Raw genomic sequence first — 15,567 nt, forward strand, 5'->3', positions numbered from 1 at the left:
AAATGTAAGCAGTATTGTCCCAACACAATATATTTCTTGCATTTCAACCCATCTTCTCAAACCACTAAATTCAGCTGCAATGACTGCCTTATGGCAGAGCCTCCATCTCACAAGCCTCTTACTGAGCTGTCATTATCACAAATTGCCCTGAATGTCTGACATCTCCCGTAGCTCCACGTGTCTTGCAGAAGGTAAGTCCATGTTCCCCATCCCTACTGAAATCAATTCTAAAAGCAACTGTGCAGTGTGATACAAACTGCATCTCCTGAGCTTGTCTGGTGTGTGTTTAAAGTCCCCTGAGAACATATCAGAGGTTTTACAGCTCCAAAAAGCCCATGCCCGAGCACTAATGGGTGAATTGGCAAGCAGATGTAACCTTGGCATTTCTTACTGCTTCCTAAAGACATAAAATCCTTTCTTTCATCATGTTTATAGATCAGTAGGTTCTCATTCTGTCTTATATTCCAGGAATGCAGCCTGAGAGATGATCAGTGCCTATGGAAGTAAAAAATATTGCACTTACACAGGTCTTTATTGTGTTGACAGCATCTTGTCTTGTAGGATGACATCTGCAAACAGGAAGCAATGGCTCCATTTGAGACAACTGCAGAACTCCCAGTGCTAAAGGTGGCTCATTCATAAAGCCCTGTGCACATCTCCAGTTTGCTGTAACTTCAATGAATGAAGTGCTCTCAGGAAAAGCCAGACACAGACACCGTTCAGCCTCAAAGGTCCCTCCATTTTGCTCCATTATTATTATAAAGTGGGTGTTATAAAGCTTGTTTTCTTATGGTATATGGCATGGTTGGAGCCCGTTCCTTTCTGAACACAGGCTGTCATGCTTCTCACTAACTTCAAAACCGTCACGGAAGAAGAACTTTATTTGCTTAATTTGTGTTTGGTTTTGTTGTTTGTATGTTTTTATTGGTTATTATTGGGGTTTTTTCTCCCATATCCTGGGTTTTGGAACTAAACACGTTGGTTTTCTTGCTCTCCCTCATGCATCCCCCAAAGAGAATTCCATCATACATATTTAATGCTCAGTAAGGACTGCATCTCTTGCTAAAAATTGGCCAAAATAGTCCAAGCCCGAGCCTCCAAACTCTTTAAGTAGATGATTTTCAGCCAGTCTTTAATATTTTCGCATGTCACTTGGGGTCAGTTGGCAACCTCAGCCCAGACCAAAGGAAATGCCTTTGCAGCTTTGATGCCATTGGCTGCCGGAGCTCGCTGAATACAAGGGTGTATCCAGGGGGGTGTTGCAGGCGCAGTTAAAAGGCACTTAAGCAAAGGCCAGGAAAAGCCCGGGCTGCAGCGCGCGGCTCTTCGTTTCATCCTCTTTTTCCCCCCCCCCCCATTCCTTGGACGCGTTGCAGCGCTTCTCAGTAGAGGAGCCACCCGCGAGCAGCGCCCCCTAGTGGCCGATCCGGGAAGCGCCGCTCAGCGCCGCTCCGGGCGGCTCCCTTGGCTGGGTGCCGCCGTGGGGTCACGCCTGCCCGGTACGCGGCGCTGGGCTTTCCGAGCCGCCCGCCTGCCGTGCCGCAGCCTCATGTCCTCGCTCCCCGCCGGCACCGACATCAAGAGGGCTTTGGACAACAGCCCCGAGACAAACATCGAAGATGAACTCCCCGACGGTCCGCCGCAACCGCGGCCGAAGAACTACCTGCTCCTCAGCATCCTCGCTTGTTTCTGCCCCGCGTATCCCATCAACATCGTAGCCTTCGTCTTCGCCGTTATGGTGAGTCGCACCGCGGAGGGCGAGGGCGGCTCTGAGTGCGCGACCCCCGGCTTGGGGCTGCGGGTGCGAGTAGGGCGATCCGAGGCTCTTGGCTCCCGCCCGTTCCCATCTGCTGGAAGGGGGCAGAGTGGGAGCGGAGGAGCCGGCATCGGAGTCAGTGGGGCAGAGAGCATCAGCCAGGGGGTCCGTAGCACTGTCCTAGCAGGTAACCGCCTCAGAAAGCTTTATCAGATGACAAACGCGGAGGGAAAAGCAATTCGAGGCGAGTTTTCAGTTTCAGGCTGTGTGAAGGAGGGAAGTTTATCCCAGTTAATGAGATCTGTTGCATCGACTGACTCGCATGCTGAATTGGACTTACAGACTGGGAAATTGGACTTACAGACTGGGAAAGCGGCAGCCGGGGAGCAGAAATCAAGTGTGCACATCAGTTAGGAGCTGTTTGCTTCAGCTGATCGAGTCTGATAGTGTCACTTTTTGGCAGTGAACAGCCTCTTCTGCACGGTGCTGAATTTGTCTGCAGGAAAAGCAGATGAAACAGGCGTGATTTGAGATTGTTGGCAAAAAAGCTTTATGTTCTTTGGGAACGCTCAGAGAACGGGCTTACTCCTCCATGTCGTAACCCATTTGCATAGCTTTTAATAATGCAGCGATCCCGTTAAAACAGGAAGGGCTGATAGAATCCTCTTTTCCAGGCTGAAAGTTGCAGAGTCAGGTCCAGAGTTTTCTGATAGGACGTACGATCAGGGTAATGCTACGCATGCTGCAATGTATTTCTGTTGTTTAGGAGGTGGGAAGGTTTTAAAACATGTTGTGTATTTTCCTCCTTTCCTCTGACAGCCAGGTTGAAAAGGTAAGCGAAAATATTGCTGTGTCTTTTTGCACTTAGCTGTTAGAATACTTGCCCATCTCCAAAGTATACTAAAACAAACTCTGCTAACACTACTAAGACTGATCACAATCATACCCTGATGTTGGAATATACACTGAAGTAACTTAAAGCAGCCATTCCAAGCCATCTTCATGACCATTTTTGTTCAGAAAAGAAAAGTATTAGCTGTCTTTTTAAATTTTTTCTCTATTACTGATTACACACCACACTCTTTTCTTTGATTTGAGGAGAAATGCACCAGGTTTGGTACCCAGCACCTCTTCAGTTAGTGGGCATTGCAGGTGCTGTTTAAAGGAGCGAGAGGTGATGATGTGGGGCTGTGGGATCTGTTCACTGTGACAGTGTTTTCACTTTGGGGCTGTGCAGAAGTTAAATGCTGAGGGCAGAGTTTGGCCCCTAAGGACTTTTGCACCCCATATGGAGGAACGTCTGCCCACGCCCCAGCTGAAGTTCCTGCAGGCTTTGGGAGTCAGGCTGAAGTGACTGTGTGGGATGTATAGAAACCGAGGTGGGAAGAGCACTTCCTGAGTGTGAAACAATCTGTGCAGGTCACAGCTGTGCGACTCCTTTAAAGGAGGGGAACCTAAAACTCAACTGATAAGTTCCACTGCGTGCGGATGCCTTCTGTTTCAACGTGATTCTTTTCCATCTTCCCCATGAAAATAACACGTCTGGCTTGTTTTCCACAGCCCCATCGCCTTCCTTTTGGGGCTGCAACCTGTATCTGCTCCATTCACCTCTGCTCCAGGTTCTGCTTTTAGTCATTGCTCTGCTGGGACCTGCATCCCCTTCTCTCTGAGCACATTTCCTTGAGTTGCTAAGTGTTGATGCTGAGATACAAGAGCAGCTTTCTTCTCTTCTTACTATAATTTGTATAGTTTGCCTGAGATCTTGTGTCAGAAGAGGTCTGGACCCACAAAAGCAGAATTCTCTGTACCAATTTCCACTGCCTAAGATGAACCCAAGGGATGGAAAAGTCCCGTTGGCATGCAGAAGGGCATGCCCCTTTCAGCACCCTGTTTGTATGTGTCTGTCCTCCTTAAGCGTTCTCAATTCAGACAATGAAAATAGCATTCGTGCTAAAAGTAGAGTCTGGGCTCCAACACACCCCCGAATTAAATGACAGATTCGTCTTCGGTCTCTTCTGTTGCCCCACTTACAGCACTGCTTTTCTCACTCTTTTCTCACCTTTAGGGGTACAAATCTTCCCATTCCAGGTCTTGGGTGACTTGATTTTTGGACCTTTCCCAGGTCCTCCCTGTTGTGATGATAAACTTTTCTTGCTCTCTGCCATCATTGTGACCTGGTAGTTCCATGACCCTTGTTGGCCTTACTCTGTACAGCACCTCCAGTTGTCCTTATTTCAAAGATTTGTGTGGCAGACTGGTCATCTGATTCTGGGTGGCTTTTATAAGTGCCTTTTAGGTACATGGACACCTAATAGCTTACAGAACATTGCTACCTACTTGGATGGGATTAAGCAAGGCTCCTCTGTTCTTAAGCATGTTCATATTGTTCTCATCTCTGCAAAATGGAACAGCTTTCCTGTCCCATAACACTTTCAACTTGTCCCCAGAGTGACAGAAGTGCAGCGTTTGCACAGAACTGTACAACCTGCAGAACAAACTATGCTGTCTCTGAGTTGTCCCCCCAGGTCCCTCTTCTTTCTCCTTCTCTGCTTGTTGTTTGCAGCAAGCAGTCACGCTGAGCCAGCACATCCAGTTCTCCTTTGGTCTGAGTTAGGGTGAGTATCTCATTTCCAGGCACAGTCAAATAAGATTTGTGACAGTCTGGCTTTTGCAATAGCACAGAAAATATTGATCAGGGCACCTCCGTCTGGTCTGCCCAGAGTTTTAAGAGCTGGGGAGGAGGATTTCTGTACCACTTCTGCTTCTACCGTCAGCAGTCTTGTGGCAGCGCGGAGAAGAAAACGCGCATTGAAAGGGGATTCGTGGTTCAGAGCTCATTCAGCACTTTTCTGTTCATGTGAGAATTTGCCTCATTTCTGATCAGGGCACACGAGGCTGGTGTCAGTCACTGCGATTGCTCAGTGAGCAGCTGCAGAGCTGTGGCTTTAGTTTAGTCTATGGCTACACAGAGTGAGGTGGCAGCACCTCGAGAAACTGTCTGGTATCAGGCTGACAGTGGCTGAAATTCATGGGAGAAGTCGGGCAGAGCAAACATCTCACACAGATGCTGTGTTCTGCACACATTGCAGTCGCTGGAAATAATCACAGATGGAGCGTTGACAGCTGTGACAGTTAATGTTGCCTGTCATGTTGAAAACTGAAGGCTCAATCTGAGGATCCTTTGAAGTAGATGGAAGTTAATTTCGAGCTCTAGCCCAAAGCCTCTTTTTTTTTTCTTTTTTTTTTCTTCTTGGAAGCTGTCTAAATGGCACCATTTCATTTAAGCCTCTTAATAAAGAAGCTTTCGTCTCCTTCCTGTCTCTCCCAAATCCTCTTTTTTTGTCATTAATGCTGTTTTCCTGCTCTTTGTCGCGGGTTTCTATTAAAATGGCATTACTTATTAAACTGCAGAGGGTGAATTATTTATGAAGCACCTGCAGGAATCACGCGGGTGTTCTCCAGGCTTCCTAAATACATTAGCAAAATAACACAGAACTGCAAGCTTATGCTGCCCCGTCTCCCTTACAACTCTGGCCTTACTTTGAGACCACATGTACGGGGACTTGAGTGTTTGCAGGACCACTGGTGGTCATGGGAAGCTTTTCCTTTGGTGGGCTTTGGTGGAGTGTTTTTCCAGTGTTTCTCCCCATAGCCACAGTCATGTTCTGTTGCCAGATGCAGGAGAATAAGCCAGCCTGCTCATGACCAATGCAGACCGTTTTCCATTTATTGACCTTCCTGAAAGGCTTTTTTGAGAAAACCTAAGAAAGCTTTTCTGTAGACAAGAACAGTCTAGAGTGAGTTAGAACAGTGGAGTTACTTGTGCGAGAGGATCTGTGCCAGCCAACCCTTTCAACAAGAGCTTGCTCAATAAGCAGATGGAGATGGAGAACCAGGGATGCCTGTGCCACTGTTCTGCCTGAACAATTATGTGAGGCCAGCCCAATACTGTACGGAAACAAGCCTTGGGCAGGCATCCTGCGTGTTTGTGCCCATCATTTCCATCTCTTCCCACTTCCCCCAGGAATTTCATTAGCCAATCCCAACAAAATTTGGCAGCCAAGAGAGGAATTAGAGGTATTCCTTAGGGAACTGTAGCAGAGAAATGCTTAGGCATGTAGGCTGCCAGGAAGAGGAGAAATCTATCAGCGCTCTCCTGAAGGGCAATCAGCAGCTCACTCTTTCTCAGACACGAGAGTAAATACCTGTACTTATCCTTGAGATGCAATTCTAGGAATATGGGCTTCATTGCTCTGGGACTGCCTTGGCAAGAGCGATCCTGCTGCAGTGCTAACAGCGAGGATGTAGCTAGTCCATTAACTCCTGTGTTCACTAATTGACAGACCACACAGAGATAATGTCTGTCATTATTTTCCCGCTTGGCAAAAAAATGCTCTACAAACAGTGCTTGGTGTCCCATGAAGTCTAAAATGAACTTTAGTAGCCACAGTGCTTCTCTATGAAAAAGAGGAAAGATAATTAGTGAGTTGTTTCCATTTTTTTCAGTGGTAACTATCTGAACAAAGAAGGCAACTGCTGGGTCTGGGATTATGTGCTGATGGAAGTTATATAGCATTAAAATAACAGGAAATTCAGCATTAAGGCTAGATAAGTTTTTGAAGGTACATAGCAAATGGTGGTCCTGTACCTGACTGGCATTCTTAGTGCCATTCTGAGGCAAATCTCAGTGCTGTACTGCATGGTGTTTATGATCTGAGTGAAAGCACGTGGAAGCTAATGAATCAAGCTGTCAAATCTTGCATTCTGCTGTGGGTCGGACTGCAGGATTGCACAGCAGTAAGGCAAGTCTCACAGTCACAACATCTGTGTTTCCCAAGCTGAAGATGATGACATTTCCACATGGCAGAAGCCACTGGTGCTGTGACTTGCTTTGATGAGAGAGAGGTGCATGGAGCCTTCCAACGTGGTTCAGCTCCTACAGTGAATTCATTGGCAGCATCACCTTTAAGATCCCTCATGCTTCGGAGGGACTCATTTTCAGGAGAATTAAATCACTTTAATTTAATCACCTTTGGTCTTTCGCCCTTGTTCTCGTCAAGATCTTTCAGATGATTTTTACCCTGAATGATCTCAGCCAAGCTTTTATGAAATACACAATGGCAAAGAATTAGAAGGTCTTTGCTCTCTACAGAAGAGCTCTTCTTTCCTTCAATTTAGTTCCATTGCTTTAAAACCATTTGTCTGAATAATCTCAGATTAAGTTTAAAACCTCTCTAGCTCTCTAGCTCTAGTCTATGTGATAATGAAGGCACTTCTACCACTACAGGAGAGGCAGGGTTTGGCTTTAAATGGGGGAACATTGATCCATACAGCGCTTGCTGCTTTCACTTAGCAGAAGTGTTTCTTCATTTCCTGCTTTCCAGATCTCCACTCTTCTTTGCTACCAAAAACATTACTCATAACCAAAGCACCCCAGGTCTGATCTCACAGAAGACTGGAAGATCAGAGGGATCCCATCACACCTCTTTCCGTGTCATGAATGGAAAACCTCTGCCTAGATGAACTTGTGCTGTTGAGATAATATGTCTGATGCACCTCTGAATGTACATGATAATAATTATCAGTGTGTTCTAACAATGCAAAGGATCAGAATTCCTAGCACGTGAAGATGGCACTCAGATGTGTTCTCCAGATTTCCTCCATGTCCTTGTTTCACCTTTTCTGCTGCTGCCTGCAGTCAAATTGGTTTCTGTACAGATGCCTGTGTTTGTTGGCTCTTTTTAAAAGAAGTCACAAATTCTGTTTCCTTTTTCTTTTTTTCTTTTTTTTTTACAGGCTTTAAACAGTTATAATCAAGGAGACATAGAAGGATCAAGAAGACTGGGTCGCAACGCACTGTGGGTTGCAGTTGCATCAATTATCATTGGCCTTGTCATCATCGGAATCTACTGCGTAGTTCATTTCACAACGGTAAGCAAAATACTCTCAGTTCCAATGCAAGCACTTCTTGTCTATGCAGGGCTTCAGAATAAGAAGCAAAGGCAGTCAAAACCACCTCTGTTACACATTTTCCAAAAGAGCAATTTTTACTTTATTTTGGAATTTAGAAAATGCTGTTTTCTGTCATTAAGTGCAAACGACTGAATATTCTGGAAACTCTTGCATTTCCCATAGGCTTTTTAATTATGGGACAGTTGCTTTCTTCCTTTCCCACCCCTCACTGCAAGACCTAGTGCACAGAAACCCCTAGAGTTCAGGTAGTTACATCCAAAGGTGTTAATTTTCAGTCTCACAATCTGTCCAACATTACTTTTTTTTTAACTATAAGGAGGAGAAAATAGTCAATTACTATTTTACCATTTGATGCTAAGGTGGTTGTAACTACATGTAAAGCTACTGCCAATGCAATGCTGCCTCGACCTGCTGCAGGTGCAGGTTTGCTCACTGCAGCTGATCTGCCTTCACACAGCTGGAATGGTGGTGAAGAAATTGAGTCCCAGTGGCTAAGCAGACTGCAAGCTTATTAGCAAAGAAGAGCAAAAGTAATTAGAGCTCAGACATCCTTTCTTAACTTTGTGCAACGCTGTGTTCTTTCCTCCTCCCAGTAATGTGCCCCCTCCAACAAAACAACCAATTTAAATCCATTTATTGTTGGCTGTTTCGGTTGGAGAACCTTTTTTTCCCTGGCTTTCCAGCTCACTGTACAAACTTCTGTGTAAACTAAAAATAGAGGTCACCTCAACTGACACACGGACATCTTGGAGGGCTGGAATGGAGCAGCTGGTCAAACGTGTGCCACGCTTCACTGTGCCCTATGGAACTCAACAGTTAATGGAGCTGGGGGCCGTTGCTGTAGGATATTGGTGCCACCAAATCAGAAGTGACTTTCATTCATGATTATCCCTTGCATTTTGCAAACTCTTTTCGGTACAGCCTGCGTTGGGTTTGTTGAGCCCTCACAGATTTAAAACCAAGTCAGTTCAGGCTGGGAGTGCCAAGTTCTGTAATTGACAGCAGCAGGAAATTCCTCGGTTCCCTTCTGCCACCTTATCATTTCCCAAACACGGAGAGCACAAGGGGAGCAGCTCAGGCTTTTTTTCAAGTAGAGGGAGAGAAGGGCAGCATGAGGAGTGGCAAAAAACACTGAACTGAAGCATTCACATTAACTAGGGCTCAAATGTCTACCTTCAGCTGCATTTAATATTTCACTTCCCCAACAGTGAGATGCTGTTTGCTGAACGTGAATGAGTCTTTGTGCCCACTGAAGAAGTTAGAAGTAGCACTTGACATCTAACTAGTATTTGTAGGCAGCTCTATCCTACCCTCAAGGAAGCATGCAGTGGTAAATCAGTATATTATGACTTTATTACTTATCTTCTTAAGTTTTGTCTTTTTAGGATTGTTTATTTTATTTTTAAGAATGGCTGCATTAGGTAGAAGCATTTTTAGGTGCCTGGGAACCGTCAGCATACTGCTGGGATAGTAATTTCTTGTACTGAATGGTTTCCATAGAGGTGTCTTGGCCAAATGGTACTTCCAGTTTGTGAGGGCTGAAGCGACAGCTTTGGTGGATTCATCTTGCTCCCTCGTCTTCCTGTCCCTTTCCTACCTCCCTTCTCCCTGTAGCCCCTTGGAGATCCCTTGTTTCTAAGAAAGTATTTGATAGGGGTGACAATCTTTATTTTTCTAACGTGGAAATGAGCCAATAGGGGCACTCAGCTGCCCTTTCCACCCTCTGTGCTTACCTGAGTCTCTTTGAGTTTGCCATATGACTGGCATGGATGGCATCGTGTGCTCCACGCTGTGGTCTCACATCCGTGTACTTTTGTCATCATTGCATGCAGCCACATAATCTCTGCTCACACAAAGTAAACCTAGTTGATTTAATAAACATGCTTTGACATTGGCAAACTGGTACAAAAAGGCCTTAATGGGATGAGTCAGCCCTGTCACTGATTTATTTGATTACCACGAGGCACAGTTTGATGTTTCTATGATACACATACGTATTTTACATGAAAGTTAATTTAGACTTCACCAGTATGTGTGACAAACTTGACCTTTCCAGGATTCATTCTCATGTATTTACCAACTACCATATTGCCCAGTTGCTCCCACTGATATTCATTTTGGCTTTTCTTAGCCTTAAAGGATACGAGTCCCACTGAAAATTGTCATTAAGATACCTCCCTTTTCTTCTTCTTGCACAACTCCATGCTTGCTGTTTGCCATCTCATTTCCAAGTTGTGTTGGTACTTCATCTATTCTCACTCGTCTCCTTCAGTAGAATTCTTCACCTGCTCTGAGGGGCTGGCTGCTCATCCTGGAAAGGATTTTCCTTCTCCTGCCAGAACTCGCAGACTTCAGGCCTTCCCCATCATGGGAATCTCTCTGTTCAGCTCTTTTTCAAGTGCAACATTTAGTTGTCCATCCTTTGCATGGTGGAGCTCAGGCTCTCCCCTCTACAAAGTCTGCATGAAGCCCCTGTTGGTCTTCACAGAAGAAAGCAGTGCTGTTGGTCAGTACACCCCAGTGCCTTGCAGTCCCATGGGCATTCACCTCAGTCAGAGTGCAGCTCCTGCAAGAGTGGCCACAATCACCCCAGTTCTGAAGAGGAGCACCAAGGATTCCCCACAGCTGTGACCTTGACAGCTGCATCTTCTGAAGCCTCATCTGGGTCAGTGCATCTGACGTGTCAGGGAGTTTTGGAGGCAGTGCCCTGCAGCTCATCACCACTGCAATTGCAGTCTCATGCCATCGTCTGTGCAAACTCTCACCTTGACCACCAAAGAACTTTTTTGCCACTCTTGAGCATCTCTCATTGAAACTGTTAGGAAGTGAGTGCTCAGATATCTTTCCAGATCTGGACATAAGTTCCTTCAGCATTCACTGGAAAGTAATTTGTTCACTGTGAATGGTATTTCTAGAAGACTAGTTTGGTGAGGTCACTGTCTAATGTGATGAAACTCGGTGTCCTCTGAATAACAGAACTTGTGCCCTATTAAAGAATCTAGACAAATTCACCCATTGTTTTCTGACATCTCTTCTTGCTTTTTGGTACTCAAGCCTGTGGTGTGTTCCGTCCTGCTTTGGAAAGAGACTTCAGTCCTGTGCTTTAAGCAGAGCTGAGAAAGGTTCCCCTGGAACCCCACCAGCCCCAGCCAGGAGAAATCCCACTCAGTGGGTAGAAATGGTAGAAGCTGTGGAGAAAGAGTGCAAGAAATTCCCAGTTTGAATAAGCCTAGCAGTAATTACACTCCCACTAATGATTATACTTCCTTGTAGGACAGCAAGGTCAGACATGCATGATCCTGCAGTTCATTTGGACTGTTCTAGCCAAATCTGTTGCTTATGAATTATGGAATGAATAGGAAGGGGCATGACAGAAGAAGTTTTGATGCTCATAATTCATCCCTGCAGTGGCTTGTGATTGCCAGTGACACTTGAATAGCCTGCTAAGGGGAGTGACCTGGAGTAAGCTGCCCACAGAGCTCTCTTTGCCCAGGATCTGGTGATGAGATCATGGACCTGCATCTGGTAACAAGTCACAGACCACAGGACACTCAAAGGGCTGTTATGCATCCTACTGAAAAAAGACCAGCAGGGGCTGATAAGCTCAGGAAGAGGAAGGTCCTTTTGCTTTTCAGCAGGCTCCTACCTTGGAGCCTTAAGCTTCCTCACTTGCTTTCCTTGGTTTACTCATTTGCCAAACAAGGTAAAACAGGAATAACAGCAGGAGACACCTGTGCCTGCATGGAATCAACAGCACTGACTTTCCATTTTGCATATTTACTCAGTGCAAAGCCAACTCTGAGCTTGTGCTGCTGCCTCGGAGAGCCTCATTTGTCCTCAATATTGACATGTTATCTTTAACAAACATATACACACAGAGAGCCCGGAACAGGGCCCACCCACACTTAGGAATCATCTACTTTCTGCAGTCATAACCCTGAATGCAGACAAGGGGAAATCATCACTTTCATTGCTGGAACTGACTTGTCTGTTTTGATCAACATAAACTGGGGTGTTCCTTGTTATGGAGTGCAGTCACCAAGTGATAAGCTGCACTGTGCACCCATTCCACTCCAGGCCCAATTTCTACTTACTCCCTTCTCTAACTTTTAACCTATCTCGTCAGCTTCTCCTGCACTCATGTCCTGCCAGTCCATTGCACTGAATTACATTTCCACTGCTTGCTCAGATGTAACTTAAACCAGTATTTATGTCACCACTGAGTATAACTGTGCATATGTGCTCATAGGCATGTTGTCCATCAAGAACTGCAGTGAGAGAAGGGCTGTATTTGTCTGCAGTGAGGAGACATAACAGCAAACTGAAATTGGGCAGTGCTGTGTGCCACAGCCTGTGTGTGATGCCTGCAGTATGCCTGGCTAGAGAGTAAATTGAATTGAGAGATTAAATACTTACTGATGGGTGACACTCAGCTCTGAGCCACATCCTGAATTGTTCCTGTGCTTCTGAGGCCCTTTTCTCAAAAAAGATGTAGGAGACAAAAAAAAATAATAATAATAGAGAAGATCTGAAAGGTATGAAAAAAATCTCTGCATGTGGGAAGACAAAATGAACATGGTCTCTTTGGCTTGGAAAATGTGGGAGTCAAAGGCAAGCAGTTGGAGGCAGTGAAAGAAGGTAGAGGGGGGTTATTTGATGTCTCTTATGAATGAGATGGAGAGATATCAGAGGAAAGCAGCTTTAAGCTAGAAGATACTTTTCATGTGACATACAGTGCTGCTGTGGAACTGATTCCTGCTGTTTGCAACAGACACCAAACATGCAAGTTATTTGAAACAGCAACAAGAGAAGTTAAGAAAGAAAGCTTAGATGCAAAAAGATGCAGATACAATCTCAGCCTCAGAGAATTTCTAAGCTACAGATTGCCTGAGCTGGAAGGCAATAAAGAGAGAAATATCCTCCAGGATTTGGGCTTTTCTTACACACTTCTAGGCGTCTGCAGCACGTCACTGTTAGGGGCAGGATGCTGTGGGTCTGCTCTCACCCAGTACCTCCGTTCTCCCATTCTTTCATGAAGCCTGTTAGTAGCCTTTCCACAGCAAAGCAAGGTTCATTGAAGCCTGCTTGTCTGACTGCAGGGACCGATCTGCTGATAGCAAAGCACAGGGCACAAACTTCAGCAAAGTAAGAGCCCGTTCCCTGCCACTGGAAGATCCCTGCATGCATTGAAAAATTCTGTTCAGACTGACAGATACCTGGTGCCATTAAAAACACTGCTTTGATTCAAAGCAGTATTGAACCACTAATCTAGAGGGATGTTTTTTAAGAGTACAAGTGATACTAAATAATGTATCCATTAGATCTGTAGAATTAATAATTTAAGCTCACAAGGCAAACTCTCTGTCTTTTCCCCCTTACAAAACGTATTTTTGTGTCCTTGCAGCATGCTATCTGAAGACCAGGACTGCACTTGGAATACATCACCATGTAAATCTCAGGAGAGGAAAAGTAAGAAGAAAAGGAAACCCATCTTCCCAGACTGTTAGATTTGACCCTACAAGTCTGCAGAGGCATGTTGCTGATGGACGCAATGATAGCCCAGTTAGCAAATCAGCATGGTGTGACCAGGTTTTCCAAATTATTTATTTATACAGAACCTCAGTATAAAGAAGTGTTGATGGTTTTTTTTTTTTCAATTTTACCCTAATTTAATTTTACCCTGATTTAATTTTACCCTTACCTTGCCCTAACAGCTCCCTTTTCTTTCTCACTTACATGAAATGTGTGCTGGGTCCATGACGTTCCCTGGCTGAGCCAAGCCAAAGCCAACCTGTCTTGACTGTTTCTAGTGAACACTGTAAGCTCTGATGCACAGCCTGCTGGAGCTGGTGGAACTCCTGTCACCTTCAGTGGGTTTTGGATCAGGCCGTGAAGGGTTTTTGTATTCCTGTACAATAGTCTCAACATAACAGAATCAGAACAACAGGTTGGTGGTTTATCCCACGGTGTGATTTCGTAAGGCTGTGGGTGTACTCTGACTTGGTGGCTGCTTTCTCCTGTCACCCTTTAGGTCTTTGCATTGGGTTTTTCACCACCTGGGACCGATTTCAATCCCTTCATTCTTAGAAGTTACTTTTGTTCCGTAGCATCCGTATTTTTATTGATTTCCTCTTGTTTTGTTGTCCTTCCTTGCTGAACTCCCTTAACTCCGCTCCAGACCTACACTAAAGTTGCACTGATCACATTTTCCTCTTTAAACTCCATGTATATAAGAAGTTTTTCTTTTTTTATCTCACAAAAGCTCTTTTTAAATAGATGTTCTCTCTCATCCCTCTGTTCCTATAGCAAGTCGCATTGTTTCATTGTGTTCTGCTTTGTTCCTGTCTTATTTTTAATTCACCCTCTCGTCTTGCTATGAATAGTCCATATATCAGCACGGAGATGGACAGACTTTTCTACACTCACTGATTCACGTAGACTTGCTGATCCTGAGTTTCCCCTCAGTGAACAGCCTTAGGTGCACAATGGATGCCCTCTAAATTACTGCAGTTTCTCAATACCTTACGAAAGTGTAGAGCGGGACAACTAGTTTTAATTAGCTGAAAACTGCTGGAAAGAATGAATTTCTTTTTATCACCCAAATATGACGTGTTCAGAGGAGCGAGCTGCGAGCGTTGGCACAGATGACGGCATCTTTGGTGACTGTGGCTCCATTTGCTTTGATTGTTCCTACACCTTCCAGCAAGCGATGCCAACTTACACTTACTCTCCTTGCAGTAACATAAATCTGGACTGAATACCCAGAAATGCATGGGAGTTGTACAGGTGCACGTGAGCAATGAATCATGCCTGGCAGTGGTACGCCTATTATTCAAGAAAAAAAAGAAAAAAAAAAGAAAAAAAAAGTCTCCCAGCAATCTGTACTTGTTAAAGCATATGCCTGGAAGCAGCATGTATTTTCTGTGCCTTGGTATTGTGTTTTTAATGTGCTTTTTTTCACTTTTCTTTCTGCCAGCTTCTGTTTTTCATTGAAGTCAGTGATGCGCAGCCTGTCCTTAATTGCTCCAATACAAAACTTCACTCTTAATCAGTGGAATGAGTTGATTCCTTCAGCACTTACACTGATATAATTTGTACGTGGCAGAATGTGGCCACTGGTTGTGATGACCCCAAGAAGTGGCTGTTCTGTGAACTTCTCTTTGTTTTTCTGAATACTATCTCAGTGGTCTGATAACGTCTTGTGGGACTTTGAGTAGCTTGCCTTATTATCAGATATGATACAACTGTCATTGATAAGTGGAATAAAATCACTTTTACTTCATCTCCATTCCGGTATGTGGGAAGTTTCTTTCCTGTTTTTTGTTTCAAACAGTGGTTTCCCTTTCTCAAACTTATCGGGTGATTTCAGAGGTAAGTCACTGGAAGCAAACGTGGGATTTCTGCCCTGCTTTGTGCTGTTGAACCGATCTGCACTGCAGCTAAAACGTGCAGAAGTCGTTTGAGGTGAGCTACCATTCAGCAGGTTGGGCTGTTGGCTTTGTTTTCAAGGCAGCATCCAGAGAAAGAGTGGCAGGGCAATATTCAGAATGGGCCATCAGTGTTCTCAATGAGGCTTTCCTACCACGGCTGGGAAAGGCAGCCAGGTGAGCTCACTCCAACAGGTGACACAGGTCAGCACCCACTGCTTTGCATTGCACTCATCCAGGTGAACACCACTGCATCACTGCAGTAACACTTTGTGCACAGAATATTCCATCCCAGCACTGCCACTGAAACCAAAGCACGTGGAATGGGAGGAGAGAAAGAGTTTCCAAGTTCTCTGAGCATTAGAGGATACACAACTTGAAGTAGTTTCTCAGAGTGCCTAAGCAGTGTAG

General features: G+C 44.9%; 1 protein-coding gene across 1 annotated transcript; it reads left to right on the top strand.

The window, feature by feature from the left end:
• Positions 1-615: 615 nt before the first annotated feature.
• Positions 616-15,005, top strand: TMEM233 (transmembrane protein 233). The gene is made up of 4 exons (XM_048964096.1): positions 616-731; positions 1,377-1,738; positions 7,553-7,687; positions 13,134-15,005. The coding sequence occupies exons 2-4, from the start codon at positions 1,550-1,552 to the stop codon at positions 13,143-13,145; spliced, it is 336 nt and encodes a 111-aa protein (XP_048820053.1). The 5' UTR covers positions 616-731; positions 1,377-1,549; the 3' UTR covers positions 13,146-15,005.
• The last annotated feature ends 562 nt before the right edge of the window (positions 15,006-15,567 follow it).

The sequence above is a fragment of the Lagopus muta genome, chromosome 17 (genome assembly GCF_023343835.1).
Source record: "Lagopus muta isolate bLagMut1 chromosome 17, bLagMut1 primary, whole genome shotgun sequence".
Taxonomy (NCBI): Eukaryota; Metazoa; Chordata; class Aves; order Galliformes; family Phasianidae; genus Lagopus; species Lagopus muta.